Source organism: Cuculus canorus, chromosome 11 (assembly GCF_017976375.1).
Source record: "Cuculus canorus isolate bCucCan1 chromosome 11, bCucCan1.pri, whole genome shotgun sequence".
In the NCBI taxonomy this organism is placed as follows: domain Eukaryota; kingdom Metazoa; phylum Chordata; class Aves; order Cuculiformes; family Cuculidae; genus Cuculus; species Cuculus canorus.
In genome coordinates this window covers 2,789,105-2,801,624 of record NC_071411.1, presented here as the reverse complement: position 1 = coordinate 2,801,624, position 12,520 = coordinate 2,789,105, and the positions used below count along the sequence as shown (strand labels likewise).

At 52.9% G+C, this 12,520-nt stretch overlaps 1 protein-coding gene across 5 annotated transcripts in view; it reads left to right on the top strand.

Annotated features, from left to right (window-relative positions):
* Window positions 1–12,520, top strand: part of STAB1 (stabilin 1) — a 95,868-nt gene that overhangs the window by 38,560 nt on the left and 44,788 nt on the right. For all 5 annotated transcript variants that reach the window (XM_054076529.1, XM_054076528.1, XM_054076526.1 and 2 more), the window contains 23 exons: window positions 336–531; window positions 935–1,030; window positions 1,758–1,803; window positions 2,440–2,519; window positions 2,724–2,849; window positions 3,331–3,404; window positions 3,747–3,821; window positions 4,664–4,783; window positions 5,738–5,785; window positions 5,912–5,995; window positions 6,272–6,418; window positions 6,584–6,718; window positions 6,924–6,983; window positions 7,088–7,264; window positions 7,779–7,865; window positions 8,307–8,453; window positions 8,624–8,689; window positions 9,270–9,495; window positions 10,132–10,281; window positions 10,372–10,476; window positions 10,904–11,011; window positions 11,212–11,405; window positions 12,295–12,439. In XM_054076529.1, coding sequence (XP_053932504.1) covers window positions 336–531; window positions 935–1,030; window positions 1,758–1,803; window positions 2,440–2,519; window positions 2,724–2,849; window positions 3,331–3,404; window positions 3,747–3,821; window positions 4,664–4,783; window positions 5,738–5,785; window positions 5,912–5,995; window positions 6,272–6,418; window positions 6,584–6,718; window positions 6,924–6,983; window positions 7,088–7,264; window positions 7,779–7,865; window positions 8,307–8,453; window positions 8,624–8,689; window positions 9,270–9,495; window positions 10,132–10,281; window positions 10,372–10,476; window positions 10,904–11,011; window positions 11,212–11,405; window positions 12,295–12,439 — 2,692 coding nt within the window. The remainder of the gene's footprint in view (window positions 1–335; window positions 532–934; window positions 1,031–1,757; window positions 1,804–2,439; window positions 2,520–2,723; window positions 2,850–3,330; window positions 3,405–3,746; window positions 3,822–4,663; window positions 4,784–5,737; window positions 5,786–5,911; window positions 5,996–6,271; window positions 6,419–6,583; window positions 6,719–6,923; window positions 6,984–7,087; window positions 7,265–7,778; window positions 7,866–8,306; window positions 8,454–8,623; window positions 8,690–9,269; window positions 9,496–10,131; window positions 10,282–10,371; window positions 10,477–10,903; window positions 11,012–11,211; window positions 11,406–12,294; window positions 12,440–12,520) is intronic.

Genomic DNA, 12,520 nt, shown 5'->3' with positions numbered 1-12,520 from the left:
CACCTTCTGGCAGAGCCTTTCTCTGCCTGATAGAGTCTCTCACTCCTGGGGCACAGGCAGGAGACAGGCTGGATGGGCACAGGACTGAACATTTGCATTACCAAATCACTACAGTTGTTGATGTGGCGCTCTAGACATTTACATGAGGCTCAGGGCAACAGAGCACCCTATTTTGGGAGTTCACCCCATTCAAACCATGCCATGTCCTTTCATGCGTTGTCAGAAATAATGGTGATCACATAGTTAAATGAGTAGAGTTGTTTTCCCAGTAAAGCTGTACCTTGTTTGTGCTGGACACGACAGCTCACCCCGACCTGTTCTTGGTGGTTCCCCAGAGGTCCATCTGCTGCCCCGGCTACTACGGACACATGTGCGAGATGTGCCCAGGGAAACCAGGGCAGTGGTGCTCCGGGAACGGGGAATGCCAGGACGGCACGGAGGGCAGCGGAGAGTGCCGGTGCCTGGAGGGATTCCACGGCACTGCCTGCGAAATGTGTGAAGTGGGCCGATACGGAGCTGACTGCAAATCAGGTGACACCAATGGCTGTTGCAGTTTATCTCTACCATTCTTCTTGCAAAGGAAGAAGAGTGGCCACAACTCAGCTTTCAGGACGGGTGGTGGGAGGCAAGAAATGTCCCAATACCTCTAAGACAGGCGAACAGCAGGCACGCCACCAAGAGAGGGACAATAGAAGTAAGCATTGTGCTCAGCCAGAGGAGTGGCCATAGTTTTCATCCTCAAACCAAGGCATGACTGGGCCTTGCTGCTCATCCTGCCGCCATCCAGACTATAGAAAGTGCAGGTGGGCGGTCTGTTCCTGGGCTTTTTGGCCTGGTAGTGAGGGAACAGGAGCAATGAGTGAAATGGCAGCAAGACTCTGCTTGTGAGACCTGGTGGGTCTGACAATGATGAGTGTTTATATTTCCCCTGCAGAATGTGCCTGTGACAATGGCATCTGTAACGATGGACTGCAAGGGGATGGGAGCTGCGAGTGTTTCCCAGGATGGAAGGGTCCTACCTGCCAAGAAAGTAAGTAAGTGTGTGATGGGGCTCATAGTGTAATACTGCCTTTTTGGCAGAGAAATCTGTGCTACCTGAGCAAGGTGACCACGGTTGCATGTGCTCTGCATCCCCCGGGAAGGTTATCGGTCTGCGCTAGCTCATTCCTGCTCAAGAGCTGCATTTGTGGTGTGGCTTCCCCAACAGCACATGAACCTTGGAGTTATTTGGGTGAAATTCACGTAGGGAAAAGCATATCTCCTGATTCTGTCCCCACTGAGATCTGAGGTCCCTCAAGAACAGCCCCTCGCCCTGGGAGAGAGATGGAAGCTCCCAGCCAGATTGGGTGTTCTGTCTACTGTAAATAGAAAGCGTGGAACAGATTCATCTTTATACTTCAAATGGGGCAAGGCCAAATGGCTCTATGTCTGAATTCACAAGGTTTCGGTCCTTGTTTCATTCCTAGCAATGTGAGGCCATGCAGGTAGGATCAAATTGAACCCTTAGCTCAGACAGACAACACTGAATTCACTCCATTGCAAAATGCCAGAAGATAAATTCCATGAGGTTTTCCTGCTGCCATGTAGGATTCAAGAGATAGTAGAACTGCTGCTGTGTCCTGTCATCTGTCGGTCAGGGCACCACAAGTGTGACAGGGGGGTTGTTTGCAGCGTCCTTTAGTCTAGGTGGCAGAAATGTCCCCAGCAAGCGCTGAACTGAAAATGCTAAGTAACATTTTTTTTTTTTTCCCTTGCAGGAATCAAGATTGATTTATGCAATAACACTTGCCATCAAATGGCCAAGTAAGTACAGACAAGGGCTGGGTCATTCTGAGAAACTGTATGTGTTTGGGTGTTTTACATAGAGGTGATTCTGTCTTCAGGGCTTCCCAGAGGGCTGGGAGGAGGTCCGTGCTCATTAAAGCTGCATAAATGCTAAGCCACATCCACATTTTGTCCGTTTAAGCATAAACTCTGTCCAAGTTTTTTCTCCATGTGTGGATGGGAAAAAGCAGAGACTCCAAGGTATTCCAAGTCTGGCCTTATTCGTGGGGCACACCAAACAGCCACTGACAAGCCCTTTCTGCCTTGCCTGCCCCACAAGGGATTAAATAGGCTGCTAGGTGGTGATGAGTCCCTCTTGCTGCCTTCTCCACCTGTTGCCCAGTCTCTGATTTACGGTACCGTGGCCCAGCCACCTCCGTTATACCGAGCCGAAGTACATGGGTGTGGTGATGTGCATCGTGTGGGGTGTGAAGCTCCCTGGCCGGTGTGACTCGAGTAGTTGGTGCTGTGAAGAAATAAACAGCAGCTTCAGGCTTGTTCCTCCTGTGGTCTGTGTGGACTCTTACTTGCACATGCCAGATTTTATAGTGTTTCCCACTGCCCAAGCAAATTAGGAGGTGTCCTCAGTGATTGTTTATCCGTTTCTTGTTTCAGCTGCCTCAATAGCTCTGTGGATTCCACACCTACATGCGTCTGCTCTGCTGGTCACACAGGGAATGGGACCCATTGCACAGGTATGTCCAGCACGGGCGGGCAAGATTCAAGGCTCTCAGATCCTGATGAGGCCCCATGCCCTAAAAGAACCTGCAGTTTCGTGGAGATATAGAGGGATTTTGATAGCATGTTGTGATTTTTGTTAAGATGGATGATCGTTCTGCCACAGTTCATCTTTCCTAGGTGCTCTAGGCTGATTTTGTCTCTCTGGTTTGCGGTCACAGAAATAGATCCGTGCATTATTGATCACGGTGGCTGCTCCGTACACGCTGTGTGCACTAAAGTGTCCCCAGGAGAGAGAACCTGTGTGTGTAAGGAAGGCTACGCTGGAGACGGGACACTCTGTTTGGGTGAGTGCGCAGTGCAGTGTGTGCTTTAGTGACAGCAGGGAGGCCTCTGTGCAAAGGGGAGTTTCAGACTAAAAGCATTATAATTCCAGTTAAAGTGTTAAATAACTCAGTTCTCTTTTTACTCTGTTCAGGCAGTGATTATTTCAAAGCTATTAATTGCTGGCTGATCTTGATTCAACTCTTTCTGCTTTTTCTCAAGGCGTGTGCACACATAGTGTACGTGTGTACATACATAACTGCAGGCATGTGCTCAGCATTCTCCCCGGTCACTGATTAGTGAAGTGGTTGTCACTGTTGTGGCCAGAACTGGGCAGAGAGCCTGCGCTGCTCTTGGCATCCGTCTTGCTGGGTGGCCTCAGACCAGTATCGTGGTCTCAAATGAAAAAAGCCCTGAGAGGTCTCTTGCCCTGATATGTGTGATGGAGAAGTCCAGAGGGTGAGCAGCCCTCAGCAATGATGTCGCCTTATTATTTTGCTGCAGAAGTTGATCGCTGTCTCGAAAGCAACGGGGGCTGCCACTCCAATGCTGAGTGCATTAAAACGGGCCCAAAGAAGGTGAGTAAGATGGGTGTCAGGGCAACATTATTATGGAGGTTGTCACAACCGCGTAGTTCTCTCAGAGACAGTCCTTTCCATGGCAGTGCTCTGCCTTGTGCTTAGTACCTTCCACATAGAAGCATTGCCTGGAAAGGCCATGAAAAGATTGCTGTTTCCTTGAAAGCGGATGTTTTCTGCTGGCCAGAGGCAGTCTCAGGTTATAGTTGTTGTTGACATAAGCATGGTTATTCACAAAGTGTGTGACGGATGTAATAACTCACACTTTCTATGCAGCTCAGTCATTCCCTGGTTTTCTTTATTGGGTTCAAGTTCCAGAGTGAGCATCCCTTCTCCCTCCAGGTTGCCTGCAACTGTCTTCCTGGGTACAGCGGAGATGGTGTGAGCCACTGCAACCCCATCAACTTGTGCGAACAGGTGCGTCTGCCTTTTGCTGTTACCGGCAGTGAAGGCCACAGCCTTTCTGCCAAAAGAAAGAGGAGGATTAGCCTCCTTGTTTAGAGCTGCCTGTCTTGCCTCGTCGCATACTGAAGAGATTTCCTGCTGTGTTTGGTTTCTGTTGCCTCTTGCAGTGAGCTGCACATATCTTGGCCACTTGGCACTCCCTCTTGTGGGATAAGCAGTGTGGAAACAGTGACGAGGGGGGCAGGCCTGTGGGCTGGTTTCTCTGCATTCATTTTGTGTGGAATATGCTCAAAAGCTTAAAAGTAATCGGTGCTTATGGCATTGCTGCTGTGTTGAAATCTCTCTGGATCATGGTGTGATTTTTGTCATCATTTGGGATTCCAAAGAATAAAATCATAGGTTCGTGGAATGGTTTACATTGGAAGGGACCTCAAAGCCCATCCCATTCCATCCCCCTGCCATGGGCAGGGACACCTCCCACTGGATCAGGGGCTCCAAGCCCCATCCAACCTGGCCTGGAACCCCTCCAGGGATGGGGCAGCCCCCACTGCTCTGGGCACCCTGGGCCAAGGCCTCCCCACCCTCACAGGAGAACATTTCTTCTACAATCTCATCTAAATTTCCCCGCTTTCAGCTGAAAACCATTACTTGGTGCAAAAGTTTTTGTTTCACAGTAGGATATGGTGCTGAAAAGCCCTCGAGGGTTTGGGTGAAGTTTATTCTAAGGCACTAGACAGGCAGGAGGACTGGTTTCCTTCCCACGGGGCTGGTTGTAGGGAGCGGGTCCCACGTGCAAGTGGCTGTTCAAACCATTGGTGCTGCCCCTTTGTGCGAGCCTTACCTTTTCTTGTTAGAACAACGGAGGCTGCAGTCCGTTTGGGCTCTGCAAGTACACAGGCCCTGGCACTCGAAACTGCTCCTGCTCTTGGCACAGCGTTGGAGATGGCTTCACCTGCCATGGCAAAGTGCATCAGGTGAGGAGTATGTGCAGCATCTTTTGTGTTGAGGCCCCCCTGCCCTGCAGCAAACCCCTCCCCTCCTCCCCAAGTGTAAGCTGCAGGTGAGCAGACCTGTCGTGTTGTATCAACGCGTGTATGGTGTAGGAGTGGAGAGAGCTGCTTTGAGGCAAGCTGTCCATAAACCCTAGGTGTATCTGGGGGGCCAGGGCGGGGAGAGGATCACAGTAAGGTGATCTTGCTCCAAAGGGAGCTGCGATGTGAACGCTCCACTGCACTGTGAGCAGCATTGGCCATACCTCCAGGGTGCTGTTTTCTTAATATGACAAGCAAATAGGAGTAATTAATTTTTACCCTAAGGAAAACCCTTTCTCTCAGCCTGTGGGATCAGGGCAGGTGTCCCCTGTGGCCATGCCAGGACTTGGGATGCAGCCTAGAGGGTTGCCAGCTCGACAGCTGTTCCTGGGCAAGCTGGTGACCTTTTCTGATAGCGGCAAATAAAAACTGTTATGGCTACAGCAGAGCCAGGAGAAAAGAGATGACCTTGGTTTTGTGCTTCTGCTCTTATTGCATGTAAGCGTGGTAAGGAGAGGGGGTTTGCTCTGCCGAGGCTGTGTCTGCCGCTCTGGGCAACGTCTGCCATGGGAGTTGCAGTACGGTGAGGTTCGAGCAGGTGTTTTGTGAAGCACTCAAGGGCAGCTCAACCTAGGAGACAGCTGCTGCAGAGCAGACAAGCTTTTGTCTCTCCACCCTCTCCACATGGGATGGGAATGGTCCAAGAAGGTGTCACTGCCTGCTTTGTGACCTCCACATCATCTGGGCCTGCAGTGCTGGCAAGGGAGGGAGGGAAAGATCGTTATGGTGTGTCAGGAGAACCAATGTCTCATTGGGGTGAGAGGGTGGAAGGAAGAGGTCACTGTGCTCGCTGGTGGAAGGGACTCTGCTGACTCCAGCTGTTTCTCTTTGTTTAAGGAGCTTGGAAGGATCAAAGATGCATCCGTGTTCTTCAAGATGATGCTGGTTGGTGACAAACAGCTTTGTCCTTATCTCTGTGTGGTAAATCCCACTTAGGGTCTTCTGTAAAGGATCTTGCTAACTGGAACCATGTTTTCTGTTTCCCTTCCCACAAATGCTCTTCTACCACAGGCAGAAAACATCAAGGAGCTCAGTGGGGCAGGGCCTTTCACTGTCTTCGTCCCACAGACAGATTTCATAGCAAACACCACAACAGTAAGTGTCCTCCCAACCCAAGTGCTGTCAGGTGTTTGGCAAGCTCCAGTCATGGTTGTTTGTCCTCCGTCAAGAGACACAAATCCTTGTTTTGTCAAGCTGGATGAAATTTCCCAAAGCTCTCAAATGGTTTTGTGCCTTTTGGGGTGGGACTGGCTTTCCTGCAGGGATGGGCCAGAGGAGTTTTGGGCAATCCAGGATGTCCCTCATTGCCCATGGGAGCTCCCCCAAGGAAAGCACCCCCAGCGTGATCTCATTCTTGTTTTCTCTCTGTAGTTTGAGGAATGGAGGAGCAGAGGTCTCCTCCGGGACCTACTTCGCTACCACATGGTGGGTTGCCAGAAATTCCTGTCCAGTGACCTGGAAGCTCACAAGTCCCTTACATCTTTATCTGGCCACAAAATAAAGATCACAGTGAAAGAGGTAGTTCTCTGCTACAATCCCCTTCCCTGTCCTACTTGTCCGCGTGTCACTTGCCATCATTTGAAGGCTGCTGTGGTTGGGGCCAGTGACTTGCCTAGAGCCCGCAGATGGCTCAGAGGGCAGCGCTGTGGGTGGGAATACCTCACGGCATTCCTTCTCTCTCAGAATAGCATCTATCTCAATGAGGAAGCCAAAGTGGTCGTGAGTGACATCATTGGCGTGAATGGGGTCATTCATTTCATCAACGAGATCCTCATTCCAAGTGACCTGGGGGACCGTAACATCTCACAGATCTCACGGGTAAGGCTGAAGCAGTGACTGTGCCCTGATAACCGCTGTGGTGAGGACACGGCTCAGATCTGTCTCCCCACAGTTCAGATAGTGCTGTCCCCTATAAGGCTTTCCACCCCCACCCTCAGCCCAAGTCCCTTGGGATGTTCTTCCTCCCTCTTCCTAGCTGTGTGGGGCACGTCTGAGAGCAGTTGTTGCTTTCTTCTCTCTGCAGCAAAATATCACGGAAGCGGCAGAGGCCTTTGGGTACAGCATTTATAGCAAGCTGCTGCAGGTGAGCAACCTGATCCTGCTGCTCTGTGGGGAGGTGGTGTCTACATGTGCACATTCAGTTTTGGCTTGTGGCTTTTTCTTTTTATCCCCTCTTATCTTGGACAGGACACGGAGCTGCTTCCTCTGATTAATGACCCCCTGCATAGGCCCTTCACCATGCTGTGGCCCACAGATGCTGCATTTAACGCCCTCCCAGAGAAAAATCAGAGGTGGCTCTACCACAGAGAGCACCGGGACGTGCTGGCCTCCTACCTCAAAGCACACATGATCAGGGATACAAAGGTAAATGTGACAACATAAGGGCTCTCACCTCCTGAGGCCACATGTGGTACCACCACCTGTGTATGGTTACACCAGAGCCGCCTTGTCTGATGTTTTGCTGCTTTAGAACATGCAGCATATTACTTGTCTTGAGAAGATCCAAAGCTATTTGAGCATTTGAGACAACTGCTGCTTCATCGTGAACTTCTGGTGCAGCGTGGCTGAGCAGAAACCTTCCGTCATCAGCTTCCAGGGGAGGCCATGTCACCCCCAAAGCATCAATGTGAGGCACTCAATCAGGCTCTTGTCTGTAGGGTTATGATCAACAGAAGAATCCGGCTGAGCGAAACCAGGGTCAGCTTACGCACGCTGGCCTCTCACTCAGGAATCTGGGACTAACCCTGCATAGTCATGCAGTTCTACCCACACCAGCTTCACATGCTGCCATGTCACACGCCCTCTCAGTGTGAAGTATGAAGCACGAACTGCCAGTTTTGCCTGTCTCTCCCTTCATATTCTCCTCTTTCCCTCTTAGATTGTTGCTGCTAACATGCCCCAAGTCGAATCCATACGGACCATGCACGGCTCCACTGTCTCGTTCAGCTGCAGCAAAACCCACGTGGTGAGTGATGGTGACACTGGGCTCTGCTCTCCATGGAGCACATGTCCTTGGGTATAACCACACGGCAGTGGATGCTCCATGTGTGCACATGGGTCACATGGAGCACCGACAGGAGGTGAACAGAGAGTTGAGGGTGCTTGTGGGAAGCTGAGCCTGTGGGAAGGCTGGAGACTCTGGCCGGCTGGCAGGAAAGCATGGAGGCAGGTGCTACTTGCACATGCACTTCACCATGAGCAGGTTGCAAAGCCAACCATCTGGTGCCATGATCTTTCCATGTGTTGCATGGACAGAGGCCATTTTTTAGGAGAGATGACCATTAAAAGTGGTAATTGGGACCCAGGGGTTGACTGAGAAATGACAGCCGAAAAAAGACAACCTTTGGGTGGTGCAGGCAGGATGTAGGATGTGCCAGGATCTCAAGTTGCTTTCTTCCTCTGGTAGGGGGAGCTTCTGGTGGGGAACGGCGATGCCACCATCATCCAGAGGCACATGGAATTCAATGGGGGCATTGCTTATGGCATTGATAGGCTATTGGAGCCTCCAGATCTGGGATCTCGGTGTGATGAGTTCACCTTTGTTGAGCTGCAGGTGAGCACATACAATGGGGCCAGTGAGGATCTGTGCCATCTGTTGAGCTCCATGCCTGGGAGAAGTGATGTTGGGAGGGCTTGCTGCTCTTTCTCGGCAAAGCTCCGAGCAGCTGAGAGAGGCAGAAGCATATATTGAGTTGTTGTGAGGTTTCTTTCTCCCCTCCACAGGGATCTACAGAGAGCTGCGGAGTCTGTGGCTTTGAGCCACCCTGCCCTGCTGGCTCCGTTCAACGGGTAAAGCTCACAGCTTTGTCACCAAGGAGGCCGGTTATGGGGCTGATGACAATACCCACACCCCCCTCGTGCTTTAGCAGAAAAATGAAGGCACACCTGCATGTGGCGAGTCGCTCAGCTCAGTTGCATTGTCCATGCCTTGCCTCAAGTCACGCGATCCTGTAGAGCAGGACCTGTGTTGAGCAACGTGGAGTCAGGGGCTCCAATGGTCTCTGCTTGGTCAATCCCTTTACGGGTGACAGCAGCTCTAGGGGTCCCTGCAGCAGCACTGAGGGCTCCTCGGGGTGCTTTGTAAGCACAAGGCTTAGTCTGGTCACCGGAGATGGATCGAGGATGCCATGGTGAGCAGCCTTGGGGGCAGTGGTTGTACCCCACTCTCGCTGCATCACCCCTTATCTCTCTCTGCCAGGCTTCCAGCATATCCCACGGGTACCCCTGTGGCTCCTCTGTCACCAGCCCCATCGCGTGTTAGGAAGCCTCTGTTAATTGTCATAAAACTGAATGAGGGCCACAAGAAAAGTCAAGGTGAGATGTCAGTGACCAATGTGGCAAACTCTGTGTTTTGCCTGTTTCCTCACAGGGGGAAACCAGGCGCTGCTACTATTATGGAAACCAGATGTTGAGACACACTTTTCGGTTTCACCGCAACTCCCTGTTGCGGCCATCCTGGTCACACTCCCCGTGGGACTCCTTCAGGAGACACTTCTCTTCCAGGGGGCCTCTGAAACGAGGCTGCAGGAGGAGCTGCGTTTCCGCCCAGTGGGTCCCTCAGTGCTGTGCGAACCACTATGGCCGTGACTGTTGGGGTAAGGAGCCGCGTGACCCTTTCCCGCCCCGGCTCCTTCTCTTGGGGGGAAGGTGGCATTTCTGGTTCAGGACAGATATCTGGCATCCAGGAATGTGCTTCCCCAAGGAAAGGTGGGGAAAACCCCAGGCCTAGTTCATAGACGGTGCAGGGAATGATCCACTGGGAGTGTGTGTGTATGGAATAACAGGGAATTCCTTTTCCTTGGAGAAACCTGTGTCCCCAGGGAGAGCACCGGGCACGGGGCTCTGAGGGGTGGCTCTCAGACCCGGCACTCACTCCTAGACGTTGCCAGTGCTCAACCATTCCCTGGCACCTGCACTTAGTGCATGGACAGCTTTCCCATCCTTGGACCGAGTCTGTTGCCAGGTTAGCACAGGGCGGGCCAGCCCAGGCCCAGCTCGCTGCAGCAGAGTCTTCCCAGGCTGGAAGCTATGCCAGACTTGTCCCTCTTGCCCCCATTCCCAAGGTTTATTGCCATGGGGTGTCCCCAGCACCTGCTCCCCACGCTGCCGCGCAGGCGCTGTGGCCCGAGCACCCCGTGGCACCTGCAGGCTCTGCGCGGGGCAGTGGGTGGCTGCCATCCAGCGCTGGGTCACTTTGTCACCGCACCCTCACTAAGATGCCCCATTTGCAGCGTGCCCGGGAGGGCTGGAGGCGCCATGCAGTAACCGGGGTACCTGCGACGACAAAATCGGGGGCTCGGGGAGATGCAACTGCACCCAGGCTTTCATTGGGACCAACTGTGAGCTGTGTGCGCCAGGCAGATACGGGCCAGACTGCCTCGGTAAGGTGGAAGGGAGCTGCGTCCCGTGGGCTGAGCACAGCCTTTCGCTGCCAAGGCAGATGCGTGACAAAGGTTTTATCCGTTCCTCAGAGTGCAACTGCACCGAGAACGGCGTGTGCAACGGAGGAGTGCATGGTGATGGGTTCTGCTTCTGTGCCGAGGGCTGGACTGGAGACCGCTGCGAAATCAGACAAGGTGAGGGATGCCAAGCCCACCACCCACTGTTCCCTGGGAGCCAGTGCTGCGTGGCCATGTTCCCAGCAGCTGGATTGTTTGAACAGCAGGTCAGAAATATCTCCAAAAAGGAGCTCTCGGTGATGGGGCTCATCCTGAAATCTGGCCCGGGCTCCTGAATTGCACAAGGGTTGGGAGGAGGAGAAAAGCTCCACTTGATCATGAACAAGTCACTGAGCTCAGAGGTGCCCCAGGAAGAGCTCGAGGCCGAGCTGAAGGGCTGAGGTGGATCTGATGGAGTAACAGTCCTCTGTGTTTGGGCAAGGCGTCTGCAGAACGGCACAGGGGGAGAGAGGGGAGAGCGTGAGGCAAGTGGCCTGGGTTGGAGGTGGCCATGCCTGTGTTGCAGCTCTTAGATCATTCTGACCTCGGTATGTTCTGGTTTCAGTTGTGACGCCCACCTGCTCTCCACCGTGCCACCCCCAGGCCATCTGCCGCTCTGGCAACCTCTGTGAATGCAACCTGCACTATGAAGGAGATGGAAGAGCATGCTCAGGTCAGGGAGGGGCAGAAAGGGCTGGGGCAGAGGGGTGGGGAGCAAGGGAGAAAGGGACAACAGGGCAAGACAACAACCAGACCATCTCCTGAGCGGCTCCATGGAGAATGGCTGTATCCGTGGGATGACTGGCAGGACAGACAGACCATCAGGACACCTAGCAAGGTGTTTCCTTTAACCTTACACTTTCATCCCTGCAGTGATCGACATGTGCAGCCAGGACAACGGGGGCTGTGCCAGGCACGCGCACTGCACCCAGGTTGGTGTGAACGTCTCTTGTGCCTGCGCTCCTGGGTACGGAGGTGACGGCTACATCTGTGACCCCATCGACCGATGTGCAGACGGTAGGAATGGGGACTGCAGCCAGCACGCAAACTGCATCAGCACCGGCCCGGTGAGTTCATCCCCTGGGTCCAGGGAGATCTGCTGCTGGGGAGAGCAGGGCAGGTGCCTACTGGGGGATGCTGAAGGCTGGTTTCACTTGGAAAAGACCTTCAAAAGCATGGAGTCCAACCGTAAACCCAACACTGCCAATCCTACCACTAAATCATCCCTGTAAGCACCATATTTACCTGTCTTTTAAAATCCTTCCAGGGATGGTGACTCCACCGCTTCCCTGGGCAGTTGTTCCAGTGCTTGACAACCCTTTCAGTGAAGGAATTTTTCCTAATATCCAGACTAAACTGCCCCTGACACAACTTGAGGCCATTTCCTCTTGTCCTATTGCTTGTTATTGCTTGTGACAGTGTCCCCTCCTCCTGCAGTCGGCTCCTCTGCGGTCCCTCACCTGTTGTGCTCACTCTGTAGGTCCTTGCTGCTAGGCAGTGGCCATGCCCTCGCTCTGCTGCCAGGCGTGGTGATGGGCCTGCTGATGTTATGCTGAGGCCATTTTTTACCATTCCTCTGCCCAAGAGGCATAAGCTATGCCACTCGTGGCATTTCTGGACTGCTCTGGGGGCTCTGCATGGTCCTTTGAGGATGATGCTGGCTATTTTTGTGGAGGAAGCGGAGCAGAAGATGAGACTTGGAAGATGATGCAATGCAAAAGTTGTGAGCCACAAACCTCAAAGCTCAGCTGTTCTTCAAATAGTGCGTTACAAGGATTCAGCGTTGGTAGTTTTTGTGGAGGACACACTGGGACCTTTTGTAGCTCTGTCATAGTCCCGGTGGGCAGTGGAGGCATTTTGAAGGCTCATTCCCCTTCTTCCTAGGGATACAAGGATCCCCAGCTGGCATCTGCATGTTTGCAGTCATACAAATGCCATCCTTCCTATGTGCTGCAGAACGAGCGGCGCTGCGAGTGCAAGAGGGGCTACGTTGGTGATGGGATCCAGTGCCTGGAAGAGGTCGTGCCCCCCACGGACCGGTGCCTGCAGGACAACGGGCAGTGCCATCGGGAGGCCATTTGCACGGATCTGCACTTCCATGGTGAGTGTGCTTATCCCTGCAGTGCCAGGGATGATGTTCCATGAGATCACACTCCCTTCATCCTTCACCTTCCCTCTGGGG